This window comes from Oreochromis niloticus, linkage group LG23, assembly GCF_001858045.2.
Source record: "Oreochromis niloticus isolate F11D_XX linkage group LG23, O_niloticus_UMD_NMBU, whole genome shotgun sequence".
NCBI classification, from domain to species: domain Eukaryota; kingdom Metazoa; phylum Chordata; class Actinopteri; order Cichliformes; family Cichlidae; genus Oreochromis; species Oreochromis niloticus.
In genome coordinates, this window is record NC_031986.2 from 26,194,038 (window position 1) to 26,209,350 (window position 15,313).

At 37.1% G+C, this 15,313-nt stretch overlaps 1 protein-coding gene across 1 annotated transcript in view; it reads right to left on the minus strand.

Annotated features, from left to right (window-relative positions):
• Positions 1 to 15,126, minus strand: part of LOC100702849 (T-box transcription factor TBX19) — a 19,889-nt gene extending 4,763 nt beyond the window's left edge. The window contains exons 1-7 of the mRNA XM_005462669.4: positions 15,026 to 15,126; positions 13,552 to 13,667; positions 11,665 to 11,699; positions 10,256 to 10,527; positions 5,809 to 6,085; positions 2,628 to 2,762; positions 1,720 to 1,781 (exon numbers count right to left, since the gene is read on the minus strand). Of these exons, the coding sequence (XP_005462726.1) occupies positions 1,720 to 1,781; positions 2,628 to 2,762; positions 5,809 to 6,085; positions 10,256 to 10,527 (746 nt within the window). The 5' untranslated portion in view covers positions 11,665 to 11,699; positions 13,552 to 13,667; positions 15,026 to 15,126. The remainder of the gene's footprint in view (positions 1 to 1,719; positions 1,782 to 2,627; positions 2,763 to 5,808; positions 6,086 to 10,255; positions 10,528 to 11,664; positions 11,700 to 13,551; positions 13,668 to 15,025) is intronic.
• Between the last annotated feature and the right edge of the window lie 187 nt (positions 15,127 to 15,313).

A 15,313-nucleotide genomic window follows, 5' to 3' on the forward strand; every position in this document is an offset into this window, starting at 1 on the left:
TGTTATCCTGGTGAGAAATGCTAAGCGTTAAGTGTAAAGTGTCAGCAGTCATTGCAGGCACATGGCTGTGGTGTAAAATATCTCTGGATGGGACAGAAATCTGACTCATCCACAACTACACACTCATTATATATGACATACTAGATCTCACAGCTATTGCATTTAATCACAAGTTGATTTTACAACATCATTTGTTTATGTGGAGATTTTGCAGTGATGTTTGGGTCCCACTGATCACAGTTTTCTATCTCAGTGAGTAAAATATAAGCTTAAAGTGAAGTATGTCTTTATTGCCACCTTTTACTTATTCAAAATAACAAAAAATGAAAAGAACTGTCTACAGATTTATCATGATGTTTAGTTTGGGAGCTGAGAGCCTGACCTCTTGAGGTCAACCACTTTGGATACTGAGGTGTGTTTATCACCACTCCAAAGTCAGCTGAACCACCCTGAAGCTCTTCAGTAGTCAAATGCCCTTTTAGTCTTCTTGCTAACAATCCTTCCAGCAGTTCTCCCGCAACCTTTTCTTGGTTCTGAAAACTAAAAGGCACAGAGCATTTGAGATGGTTCATTATCTCTCTTGTCATAAACACTACATACATTTTAATTTCTATGCAGATGATATCCAACTTTATTCATCTATGGTGCTGAAATTATTAGTTAAACTAGAGCCGTGGCTTAAGGACATAAAGGCCTGGATGACCTTTAAATGCAGCCCAAACTGAGGTCGATGCACCTGGGCCTAAAAATGTTATGGAGTCTAACCAGCAACTTACTCTGAATGACCATATACTTTACATATGTCTCAGAGCTATGCTGAAAGGCTAGTCAAGTTTGCAGAGGTGAGAGCACATTTTTGTTCTCTTTTAAGACCACCACCAACCACATGAACTGGTGCCCTGCTGGTCCAGTCCAGTTTTAACTCCCTGCTAGTGAAGACAAAACCCGACCATGATGGATAAGCTATAGTTGGATCTATTTTTAATGTTATCTGTAGTGCAGTGAAAGTCTTCTGCTGTGTGCTACCAGCATGCAGAAACTTTGATCAAACAACTTGGCCAGCGTGATATTTCAGGAGCTGTTCTACTTCTGTAGAAGTTATCCGGTGCTTTTAACATGAAGCATCTGAGTTTTGAAAATTGCTGTACAAATAACTCTTGCTTTCTTCATGATAATTACTTGAAATGCTCTGAAAACCTAATATGAGAAACAGGAAATTTTTAACCCTTGTGCAATCCAGCTATCTTAGCAACTAAAAAGCAAAATTACAGTGAAGTCATCATAGTCATCCATTGTTACTTACATGGTCTGTTTCTAACTCAATCTGAAAAAATATCTGGTTGGCAGAAGCGTAATACTTCAAAGATTTTGTGTAGAAATGCACAAAATATTTAGATTACTAAAATATCTAAACATTGTCATAATGAGATACCTAATTATTGAATATATACCAGCAAAAGGGTTAATAAATCAAAGCCTATTATGTTAAAAATGTGTATATTTCACATCTTTTCATTCTCCATGGCACATTAATGTGGAAAATCCTGTAAAAATCTATGAAAAGTTTAGGAGGCTAGATTTATGTTTTTATAATTTAAAATATCACAAAAGAACATAGAAATACACTATATGGCTACTGGGTCTCTTAAAAGGTATATCCAGTTTGAAAGTCAGATTAAAATGATCGGATGTTGTTGTTGTGTTGCTGTGCAGTGTTACCTCTCTTTGGCATCCAGAAAGGCTTTAGCGAACGGGTTGTATTTGATCTTTAGGGCTGTGATCTGCACAGAAAACACAGAAACATCCACATCCTGTTACGTTATTTACACTCGAGAATAAACAGAGCACATCAGCAGTGAAATGTTAAATGACTTGTATGCATAGTCCATTTATTCGACAGAGGCTTCATCTTTCATTGATCTGTTCATTTGCAAGTAATTTCTCAATCAGGCTTCTGGATGAATATCCATTTTCATGTCCACTTATTGTAATATTTCACAGTTCTGTTTAATAAATTCTTCCTCTGTTTTCATTTGAATAATTAGTGTGTGTTCCCAATCTGTTTTTATTAACTGTGATCTCAATAAAATGAGAGAATAGATTATTAATAACCTGAACGTGACCAACTAAGTAAGGGTTTGCTGTTGCAACATTAAAAATGGAATATATTATACCCTTAAAAACTGATTCATCTCATTAAATTAAACAGATTCAGCTGGTAAAAAACTCCGAGCTTTACCTTTTTTTTTTTTAACTAAATCAGACGTTTGAGTTTTACCTTTATAAAAAATTTCATACATTTGTATTCAAATGTTCTTTCCAATTAAAAGATGTTGTGTTGTGTTTTTAATTCCCAGTCTGTGTCCCACAAATTAATATTTATTAAAAAGGTAATTGAAAAAAGAAACAGTGTCCAATATTTCATGACACTTAACCAGCATTAAATCTGGTTAACTGGAATATTTTAGCAATTTTAGCTTGCTGGTGTTAGCTTTAACTTTGGTATATCAAAATCACCTTCAATTTTTCAAGAATTAGAACTAGTATAGCTGTGAAACTAGTTCTAGTTCACAACAAAATACCAAATGAAACACCAAATGATATTGAGAAAGGAACATGTTTTGTACCTCTTCATTCTGGTAGGCAGTGACGGCGATGAACTGTGTTTCTTTGAAGGAAACGTTGGAAACCAGTCGATGGCGAGAGCCAACACACACGATGTGGAGCTGAGGTTCATACTTATGGAGAGAATTCAACATAATCTGGGAAAATGAAGACAATTATTTGTACATTTTCACATTCATTTATAATTATTTAGGCCAAGATTATTGTACATTTTTTCTGCACCTAAATGCTTTTATCTAACGTTCATAAACACTCAAATGATGCATCAGATACAACTCTGACATGGCTGGAATCAGACCCACAGACCTGACTGAAAGATGACCTGCTCCATCTCTTGACCCACAGCTTTTCAACCCTCTGTATATGTTTTCATACTCATCTATCAGGGTGGCTCTGGTCTAGGGGTCATCTACCAATTGGAAACTCAGTGATTCAATCCCCTGACTCCTCTAGGTTGCCTGTAAAAGTATCCCAGAGTTTCCCTGGCCCATCTAGTGGTTGAATACAGGGTTGAAAGTTCTTCTTTTGACTTTATTGTTTGTATAGAAGAAAAAGATGCTTGTACAGATGCGTATGTGAATGAGTAAATGGGGCTTCTATTGAGAAAGCACTCTAAATGCTCGAATACAGTGGAAAAGCACTATGTAAGTACCAGTCAGTTTATGGACATTTGTACCCAGCCATATGTTTTTATACACTGCTCAAAAAAAGGTCTAATGAGACAGGCAGTTGTTCTACGAAAACTGGACAGGACCATAGAAGATCCTTAACCCATCTGGTATCTACTCCTTTGTGTAAAAAGGAGCAGGGTGAGCACTGCCAGAGCTGCAAAATGAGTTCCAGCGGGTCACTGGTGTGACTGTCTTTGACCAAACAATCAGAAAAAGACTTCAAAAGGCTGAGCTGAGGGCCCAGTGTCGTCTAGTGGGCCCTGTGTTCATTGCTTGGCACCTTGGAGCCTGATTGGCACTTGCCATTGAATACCAGAATTCACAGGTCCACCACTGGTGTCCTGTACGTTCACCCTGTGTACATGTGACAGAAAGGATCCAGAGAAGCTGCAGAGAACGTCATGGTGTCTGCAACATCATTCAGCACAACCAGTTTGATGGTGGATCAGGGATGGACTGGGACGACAACACCACCCTGATTGCCATTAGGTATCAGGATGAAATCCCTGGACCCACTGTCAGACCCTATGCTAGTGCAGTGGGTCCTGGGTTCCTCCTAGCGCATGACAATCCATCCATCGTCACATTAAGAACATTTCCCAACATTATCAAGCACACAAGCATGTGGGGGGCATACAACATATCCACCAGTCCATATCAGTATAGTGTGTGTACTTTTGAATCAATTATATATATATACATACTGGTACAGGAATCTTTTGACAAGTGTCCCTTTAATTCTTTTAAGCTGTATATTCATTTTTCCATCTTTACCCATTTACACACATCTAAACATTTTTATATGCTTTCGCCCAGCTATCTATATTCATTAACACCACTTTGTACTCATCTATAATGTTTCCATTTGCCCCATACCTGCTTGTGTCCATGCATGTTATTGCTCATTCATAAATATAACCATCTATAACTGGTTGCAGCTGCCTACCTCATTCTATCCATACTTCAACATTTCCTATCTGACCTGCTTCTATACAAAGATACCAGCCTGTTTAGTTAATTTCAGTACTTTTTTACTGAAGTCCATTCTCTCTGAAGAGATCACGTGCCTCACGGTAAAAACTTGGCTCTAAAAGTTTGAAAAAGTCCAAACAGCTCTGTACTTTTGAATCAATTAACAGAAAACAAAGGTAAGTGTAGTTTTGTCAGTCAGTCAGTTTGTCAGTCTGTCTGACTGCAGGAGAGTTTATGGAGTGGAGCCATCTTTGTCTTTTGGCCAAAACACTCTTTTATCCATCTGTCTTTTCTATCTCGTCCATCTCCCCATCAACCCCCCCCCAAACCCCCTCCCCTCACTAACGAGGCCCAATTAACCAATCCGAGTTCTCCGGGCGGACACACAAAAACAAACTGTTTTCTATTCAGATTGAGAGGCTGGCTTCAGATCTGACCCCGGCGCTGTGTGTGTGCTGGCAGTGCCCACATTAGCTGGAGTGTGTGTGGGCTCTTTTTGAATATAGTTTACCTCTCTCTCCCTCGTCCATCTGAAGCATGATGGGTAAATTAATTTCCCAGTAAAAAACATAATTACCATAATGTACAAATAAGCTGAGCAATTATTTCATTATGGCCGAGCTCTCTGTTCCAACTCTGCATTACTGCCCGGTGTGTGCGTGTCATGTTTGGACAGGGATAATGGGGTAAATATAAACAACATTATTGCCAATTTTGTAGTGCTGCGCACGTGTGTTTGTGTTTGTGTGTGCGTGCGTGCGCATGGAGGCCTCTAAGAGTGCTGAACAGCTCTCGACAGGAAGTGCATTAAACTGCTGCTGGCCAATTAAGAGCTGTTTATCCCGTTCCCGTGGTTACGAGGGGGCGAGCAGGTGAAGTGAGCGGAGAGAGGGACTGAAGTGGCTAATTAGAGGCGGTAGTCTCTCGCCCACTTCAGTACAATACAGAGGGAGGGAGAGAGAGAGGGAAAGAGACGGAGACTCTTGACATGAAGAGCAGGATAATGGACTCAAGAAGAAGAAGAAGACTCAGATGCAGAAGAAATACAGGAAAAAGTCTGGTAAAAGTGAAAGAGAGGGAAAGGGAGAAGGAAAAGATGCAAAAGCGAAAAGAAAAACAAAAAACTGTTAGATGGGTATGAAAAGAAAGAAAGAAAGAAAGAAAGAAAGAAAGAAAGAAAGACAGAAAGAGAAGAACGAATAGTGGAAAATTAAGAGAACAAAAAAGAAAGACTGAAAAAAGAAAACACTAGATTAAAGAGAGAAATAAAGTACTGAAGAAAAAAGGAACTACAAACAACACAAAGAAAGCAAAAATCAGCAGAACAGAAACAAAAAAGAGAACAAAAGAAAGAAAGAAAACGAATAAGAAATCACAGGAAAGAAAAAAACAAACAATTAAATAAAAGCTGTGAAAATCTGAAAATATATGAAGAGACTGGATAAAAATCAAAGTATGAATGACGGCAGAAAGAACAAGTAAACACACAAAGAAATCAATGAATGAAGACATACAGATTTTCAGACTCTGTTCCACCCACCTGTCCTCCTCCATTCACCTTATTGGTGAGTTTGACCTTGTTGAAGGACACGGCCGCTTTCATCCAGTGAGCGCCAAAGTTTGGCGAGTCAGGGTGGATGTAGATGCCGCCGTGGCCCCGGCCTTCGCTGCGGCTTTCCGCCCGGCCGGCCGCCACCCACTCCCCGTTTACAAACTTCCAGCGGCAGCTGTCAGCCGGCACGAAGTCCAGCAGGAAGGAGTACATGGAGCTGGGGTCCAGGCCAGACACGCTCACCTTCAGGACTGGGAACATGCGACTGAAGAGAGACACACAGGAAATATTCACTGACATCAAATGTGGTGCTCAAATTAATATGTAGGCCTTTGTGCACAAACTCCACAAACAGTTTTATATTTGTCCTTTTGAGTTTAATTTGAGTTAAACCACAAAATATATTAAGACATGGAGATATTTATTAAGAGTGTTAACACACGTAGTGGAGCTCCTCCGGGTTCTGCTGTCAGTTCTATGTAGTCTCCATTTGTGACCACCTCACAACCAGCTTTTTCTTTTCCCAGTGTGCATTGCACTTTTTCAAGTTTCACTGCCACTAAGCGAGTAGTGGTGAGTTCTGTGTGACTGAAGCCTTCAAGTTGCTTATCTGCTTACTCATTTTCAAACATTTTCTGGTTTGAAATTTTCTACCTTAAAGCACCTTTAAATTATGTTCTTTTTTTCCCACACAGTTACTTGCAGCAGAAACTCATGATACTCATGATAATATGATCTCAATAGATGCTATTGGGGACCCTCAAGACTGTCTAATTGATTGGGGTTTCTTTGGTTTTAGCTTGATTAAAGGGGAAATTTTATGTTTACTCACAGAACCCAAAATAATAACAGAATTATGGGGCCAATACCAATTTTAATGAATTTTTTCTTCTTTGGTTCAGTTTTTTTAAGTATAACCAACTATAATGAAAAAGTTATTTATGTCAACCTGAAGATTGTCCGACTTTTTTTCTCTTTTAGCCCCATTTTTGGTCACCACCAGCACCTCAGATAAATATCCAGGTTTTAAGTTGCCAAATGATCCACAGCATTTTGTTTTGCTTTGTTTTATGTTTTGGACTTTAGATGAAATTAAATATATACACAATATAACATTTCATATAATGAATACATTTACAAACAAATATAAAATTATTGCAACTATTAAACTAGATACAGATCTAACTCAAATATTGGGAATTTGTGGATCTGTTAAAAAAAATTCCAGAAGCCAACAGTAAATTTGAATAGTTCTATAAAATGTCTGTGATAATTTATCACAGTCCCACATTTAGTTAACAGATTAATTTTTAAGCTGACAGAATTTTCAGCTACACTGATACACAGATAGTTGTTCCTTGTTGTTTCTCAGGAGTGAGGACTTTCTTGAGCTTTTCTAGGAAAATAGTTCAGCTTTGAGAGTTGGTCAAAGAAAACATGTCAGAGCCAATTTTCAGAAATTTCTGTCAAATTAGAGATAATGATTTATATATAACACAAATAATTGTTGGATGGAGTTTTAAAAGTAAACAGAATCCAAAAAAGTCTGGTACTGCAATTTTTTGACAATTGCGCCAAACAGCTGAAGGTTGTATAAAGGCATTTTAACAATACCAAATTTTAAGGGCTTTAGAGAAAATGTCTATAATTTTCAGACTAGTTTTTCTCCAAAGAGCCCCCCGACACTACGATGCCACCCCCATTTTACTCTCTGAATATACCTTATTCTTCATTCTGTCTGGTTGACAGCGGTACAGTAAAGAAATGCATTTCTTTAACAAACGTCAATAACTACCGATGACTGATTAGAAAAATCCTTACCAGAGCTGAAATTTGTTACAGGCAGCATAAACTATGATAGATTATGATAACCAACCATCTCAGCATGTGAATATAAATTTATCACCGTATGTTAAAAATACCAAAGTTTCCATCCTTCTGAAGCTGCTTTCAGACAAACAGTCGGCTCTCCAGCAGTAACAGCAGTTGAAGTGGCGTCCTGCAGGTGTAAATGGAGTGTTTGCCCACTGCAGGGCGCGACTGGTCAACACGCCTCGGCTCGGCACAAAAAAAACACAAAATGAAACACACAGAGGCGATGATAACAGCTGCTATCGAGACTAATGAATAACCCCAGTTAACAGCAGCACTGATCGGGAGTCAGCTTAAAACAGGGACACTCTGTGTTAACATTTCTCCTTCTCTGTGATCATTTTTGCGAAAATATTCAGAAATCAAGTATCTTCTAAAACGAGCCATTATTTGTAGAAAAATGGGTAAGATTATGTATTTAGCATCACAACAAAATACCAAATCTCTGCCAAACAAAGTACAAGTTGCCACATCTGCTCAGAAGAACCACCAACAAGACTCAATTTAGAAAAAACCCCATAATTTTTCAAATATTTTCTTCTTCAAGCTTGTTTCTTTCATAAAGTCTGAATTGTATATTCATGCTCAGAAAGAATATGGTGTATCTTAATGCCACTGAGTTGAACATAATGATCTTTTAATGTCTGATTTTTCTATTTTTCTGTTTCTAAACTGGCTGACTAGGAACAAAGGTTGATTAACTCTCATAAAAAATGTTAGCATGCTACTGTATCATTCATTGACTGCTGATGCCAATGAAGTCATTAACTTATTATCACAAAGTCACAAGTTGAAGCACTAGAAAGTCCTCCTAATGTTACTGTCACAGTGTGTAACAGAAATGCCAAGCTAAAACTGTCAGAGTAAACTTAGCAGCATTATATGGATCATAGCTATTTATAGGGCCGGTTGTACCTGAAAGGCTCTGTTTTTTGTTTATTTTCGCACTGACTAGTTGAAAGTTGCAAAGAACTGTATCTGTGTTTGCTAAATTACATTTTTCATTTGCAGACTTTCCTGACAAGAAAAAGCAATTCTGTCAGTTTAGCAAAAGACTGAAAATTGCCTTTTCATGATTTTCTAACATGTTCGTCACTGAATACTGACTATGAAGACAAAAGTTACCTGATATAATGAACTGTTTCCTGTTGGCTATCAATCTGATGGCTGTTGACAATATACTTTTAGAAAAGTACTTTACTGATATTACATTTAATACATTCTATATCTAGAATGTATTAAAGACCATAAGTACTGTCCTTATTACCTCTATAACTTCAGAAAAAACTTCTCACAACTCCTAAATTATATCTGGACACTCTCAAAGCTATTTATCACTTCTAAAAGGGCAAAAACCTTCTGATTTTCTTCTGAAAAGTCTTACAACACAATTAGAAAACGTTACTAATTGCATCCATAACTTCTCCAGGACATCCACAGCATCAACAAGGACTACAAATATCAAATGTCAGTCTTCTAATTGCCTCCAGAGCTTCTTGTGGACTTCTGAAACATCCAAAAGTATTTGTGGAATACTTTTTTTGAGTAACTTGTTGATTTTTTTTTTATTTGTGGAAATCTCTTCAAGACCTTCAAAATCTAAAGAATCTCCCCCAAAGACCTAAAAAAAATCTCCTGAATTAACTCAGAAACTTCTTTGAGACTTCTACAATCTCAACAGTGACTATCAAAACCTCTTGTGAACACCTCTAAAACCCCAAACAAAGAGACACCCGGTATGTCAGCTGGCTATTTATGAAGGCTTTGTTTATGAGAAAACATGTTAATGTGTTTTTTCTATCAATACAGAAAAGTGGGTGAGGTGACTGTGGCTCAGGAGGAAATGTAGGTCATCTACTAACTGGAAGATTGGTGGTTTGATCCCTGCCTGCTCCAGTCTCTATGCCAAGTAAGTCTCCTCCAAGGATACTTGGAGGAGATACTGCACCCCAAGTTGCTCTCTGATGCAACTATCAGTGTCTGAATGTAGTCTGTATAAATGAGATATGTTCTATAAAGCACTTTGAGCTCTCCAGTAGAGTTGGAAGGTGATTGATTGATTGATTGATTGATTGATTGATAGATATACCTTTATTAGTCCCACAAGGGGAAATTTCATAAGGCTGCCGACCTATTGCACGCAATGGCAGTGCCATCGTACCCTCCGACCATACATACATTACACAAAACATCACATGGGGAAGACAGGTCAGAGAGGAATCAATTTATTTACCATTTACCCAAAAGCCCTTAAGATTCACATGTTGATCAGCAGTAAGACTTAAAAAAGTAAACATTACTTAACGCAAAGTTCTGATTTGATGTCCCTAATTGAAATGCATCCTGAGAATCTCTAATTCAGGTGTTTATATCCAGCTATTTTTGTTTATTTAAGAAACTTTATTTATATTGTAATTTGTTCACCTTTTCTTTCAATTTTTGAAAGTCTTCTGAAGCTGTAAATAAACTTTTGTTTCCACTACCAGGTGCTTCCTGAAAAACTAACAGTTGCATTGAAGGAGTGAAGTTTGTTCATTTATAGCAAAAATCTGAGAGCAGTTACCGTCCATTCTTGGTGACGATCATCTCGTTAGTGATGTGCTGGAATTTCCTCCACAGCTCGGCGTCCTCTAACGTCACCCTCAGTTCCCGCTCTGTTGGATCGCCCTTCTCCCGGCCGGCCTGCAGCTCGCTCTCCACGGCGCTCAGCAGCCGCGACATGCAGCGTTCAGCCGAACCGGGGCTGCACATCGACCCACCGGCACCAGTGGCACTCTGATCTACAGATGACACCGAACCAGACCCTCCGTCTTCCTGTAACCCCTCCACCTTCATCTGCAAACCCGAACAAAGACAGATTCAATCGTGATGAGTTTTACAGTTTTTATAACATTCCTTTCACTTAAGTAAAGATGTTGTGATTATTTTTTAGTCTTTAGAAACTTGACAATGCAATCTGATCCACCTAAATATTTTTATTTTTCTAATTTAGTTCACTGAGTGTGAATTTTACCACAAAGTATGATTCTTGTCACAATAGACTGAAGAACACAGCAGTATGTCAAATAATGGGTAAAAAAAACAGGTTGTATTTCTTCATATAATCTCTTAGAGTCTGTTTTGTTGACCGCACTGAATCTCAAACATGTCATAAATGATGTTTTATTTGATATAATCATAGGTCTGATTTCACTGAATGTTGAAGACCTCACGAATTCTTGATGAGTTTTCAATTTTTAAAACACCTTTTGACATTTCAAACTACATCCTAAATACAACTGATGATTGAAAATGATCAGGACCAAATGATATAACCATGTTTTTATATAATTTCTTAACAACACCACTTTAAATTACACCAACCCTCTAACGATCAGATTATGCTTCACTGTTGCATTTAACAGGTGATTAGTAAATCCCACTGAAAACAAAATTTTCAGTCCACTCCACTTTGAATTCATGCTACAGGTTTCCATTTTTTTTTCTAAGCCACATAATCAGTTTAACCGAATGAAAACAAAAATAAAAGATGAGCTGACGTTATTGTCATCGTTGTAGTTAGCTGGAGGACAGTGTCAGCTACCTGATAAACCCATATTGTTCCTGAAAATTTCTGCATTTGAAAATAATAGGCTGAATGCAGGTGGGGAATTTTTGGACCAAAGAAAAGCAAAAAATAAGCTCATTTTAGGAAGCAGCTTATCTGTTGTTTATTTTTTAGGCTTTTAAACAATCAACATTGTTTGATATGAAAGGAGCAAATGAAATGTGCTATAATCTGATGTTTGATTGTTCAGTTTAAATGAATCTGAATGAAATAAAAGGTTTATTTATTTTTCCAAGTTGCTCTTGAATAGAAACCTTCTTTAACTGCATCATTTCATTTACAAAGCGGTCAACAAAACTCTAAAGTCTTTTACTTTGTCAGTCAGAAGCATCTGCACACCATTTGTCTTTCAATGAGACTCTTACTTGGCTTTTAGTATGGACCTGGAAGGAAACGATGTCTGAAACAAGAATGAAAATGACTGATTATAAACTGAAGGATAAAAACTTAAAACACATACCTTTAAACACCATCAGTAGATCGATTTATTGTATTGTCATGTCCATTTATGTACAGTTATCACATGCATATCGGGCAAACTGAACTACTGATTTCTTTTTTAGGGTTATGGATTTTTTTTTGCCTCAAATTGCTACATAGTTCACAGCATAGCAGTATATTTTGTGCATAGCTAAATCTAACCTGCCATCTGTACAGTTTGGGCTGATGGCTTGAATGAAAACTCTGTTTCAAAAACAGGACGTTTGATCAAAATTTTACCAACAACAAAACCCAAGATTGTGAATAAGAAGGTAAAATTGGCTTTAAGAAAAAACCTACCGGAAAGAATTTACTCTGCAAACAATTAAAATATAGATTATTAGAGTGCAGAGTCTACCAAAAACCCCCTCTGAGATCTGTGGATTTCAGCTGGTTTGTTTTCTTTTTTTATTCAAAAGCTTCCTTTTCTAACTTTTCTTTGTCCGCTCAGACAGCAGACGCTCCAGCAGAGAAAACACACACAGGATAAAAGTGGGGATAATAAGCAGAAGTTAACAGACATTTAATGGAGTGTAATTTTTCTGTTAGTTTATTTTCTGTCTGTTAACACTGCTGCTGTTGTTAGTAACCACTTTAACCGCAGGACCTTTTAAACCCCACTGAGGGTGATTTAATACCTGCCTCATGATCAGAAATAGGAAAAAAAAATCAATATTGTCATAATTTCCCAGTTCTAGTTAATAATAATAATTAGAAAATTGACCAAATTAACCTAAGATTTGTTTAAAAATGTTTGGGGGAAAAAAAGACTTTCCTATTTGTGTTAGTTCAGACCAGGACAAAGAAACATCCAGGACCTTAAGACATTAAAATTCCCTGTTTATTCTTTAGCTATCTTTTAAAAAAATGCATTATTGTTATTAGATTAGGACCTTCAATAGTTAGTAAATATATAAAAAATATATATATAATATTTATATTTTTGGCTCATTTAAATGCACGTTTAATAGAAATTACAACCCAAACATGTTAAGAAAATTATTTTACATAGGTGCAATTACTGAATTTGACAGAAAGCATATATACATCTCTTCGCATTCACATTTTCACTTATGGTAAAAATTTCTATGTGATACACAATCACGTCAAAGAATTTGTATGATTTATTTAAAGATTTGAATGTTTTAAAGGTTTGAATGTTTTAATATTAAAAATAATTTCAAGAAACAATATTCAAACAGCTTCAGACTATTTATCTCCAGTCAGTAAAAAATATAATCCAGTGTAAAGCGGACTTTTTTAATGATACACACATCCCTGTATTTAAATCTAATTTGATGAAAAAAGTCCTAAAAATATTTTTTATTTCTGAAAGGAAGTATTCAGTCTACTTCATATATTAAATGTATATTTAAAATATTATGTAATATTCAGATAATGAATTGTTAATTCTTGGTGATTTCAAAGTAAACACTGTTAACAAAAAAGAGGGAAAAACAAGCAAAAAAAAAAAGGATAAAAACAGATGACAAATACATTTAAAATCCTAAACTAAAAAGCACATGAATGACAGCTGACACAGTTTACTGCCCATGTGCAAAAACACACAAAAAAGTAAAAACTACTTTTGTTTAATAAATTTTAATTCCATCAGTTGCAAATTTATCCAGAAATTCCTTGAAATTCCTGGAACAAAAATCTTGGAATTGTCTAACAACATTTCTACTTGAGCTTAGTTATAATGAAAATCTCTGTAGGCCAATAATAGGTGAAACTACAGGTGTATAAAAAGCTGATAAATATAAACTTACCTGTGACACCGGGCACCGAGCCGAACAGTTGAATTTATCCTAACGAGGTGTTTCTGATGAACAGGGAGATGAAAGGATGGAGGTTTGACTGGGATGTGAAGCCGCTCAGCATCTGACTGAACACATCACAGTCAATCAGAAGGCTTCAGTCTGACTACACCTCGCTCTGCATCTCTCTCTCTCTCCCCGTTACACACACACACACGCTCTCCATCTCTTTTCCTTTCAAACACACAGACGATTTACCTCACTCGGCCACTCACACTTAATCCACAGAGTGTTTAACTGTCCTTTGAATTATAAAAACTGCTTTCAGTGAAAGTGAGGAAGAGGGAGTGTTAAAAAATAGCAAACATAAAAGGGATGAGCACAATGATGAATCTAAAAACCAGCACAAATCTTTAATCTAACCTGCAAACTAATGCAGGAACAGGTGGATGTAAAATGGCAACCAACCTCCATGTTAAGATTTTTATAAACACCTAGAAGTGGATGAGAAAGAGTAGAAAACAACAGGAAAGCAGGAGAAAGTGAATAAAGTTGAAACACTGGCCTCATAGTTTGTTGAAGCCGTGAGAGCAGCACCTTTATTTAGAGCAACTTTAGAGCAGATTTGAAGTTTGAGGAGAACAAATCAAGCGTGAATGAATTATATGGTTGCCCCTCTCTAAGCCTTGTTCTCTTGGAGGTCTCTTCCTTTTATAAGGGAGTTCTGCCTTCCCACCATCACCAAGTACTGATCACATAGGAATGTTTGACTGTTTGGGTTTTCAAGGGTCTACAGTGCAGCCTTGTCTTATTTACAGTGTTAATAAAAGTTACTGTTGGCTGGTCCATTGCCCCAAGGGCTCACCACAGCAGGCATATGCATGTTTTTTTCATACATCCCCTTGCAACCACCATTCCCCAGTTAAACATACATATTCCCTGACTGGTTAGTGAGTGGTTGCTGGAGGTTGAAACAGTTTGCATGAATGATGTCGATTTATCTGCAAACACCAGCCGTGCGGTAGGGGAAAAAAAAAAAAAAAAAAGTGTGACAAACTGAAAATGGAGACTGTTTATCTTCAAAGCTGTGTCTTACTGCTGACAAGCAACACAATTCAAAACAGGCAACTTTTATTTTGACAAGCAAACTTTCTCTGTTTTTGATCTATGGCTCTGTGGTTTGTTAGTGTTTGCGAACAAATTGGCATCTTCCATGGGGAACTGTGGCAAACTGTGACCAAAGCAATCACAAGGTCTGTGCTGCAGCACCATATACGTTTTCTGCAACCATTTTCACTTAACGACAGCCAAAAACCACTTTCTCGTTGATCAGGGTATACACAGTACACGATGGTAGTTACCAGGCAGTCACCTTCCAACCTATAGGCCTTTGTTCCTAGGCCTTAACTGATTTCTTTGCACATTTACGGAAAACAGAAATCTCTCACTCACAAAAATATTCAGACTAAAAAATGTAGCTACTTACTTAACTAGAAGCTGTCTGAAGTCCATCCATGAACCTTGCAAACAGATCGCTCTTTATGAAAATGATGTCTCTGCATGTCCAGAACGTGAGCTCTGATACTGGAAGCTCTGGTTTCTGTTTGGAGTTGGAGTTCTATTAACAAGTCACATTTTACTCTGCTTATGTAGAAAGCAAAAGTTTCTACTGGCTTGATTTCATTTACATTTATTACATTTACATACATTTATTAACAATGGATGTTGAATAGAAAGCAAGGACTCAGATAGCTGCTAGCTAAACCACCTGTGG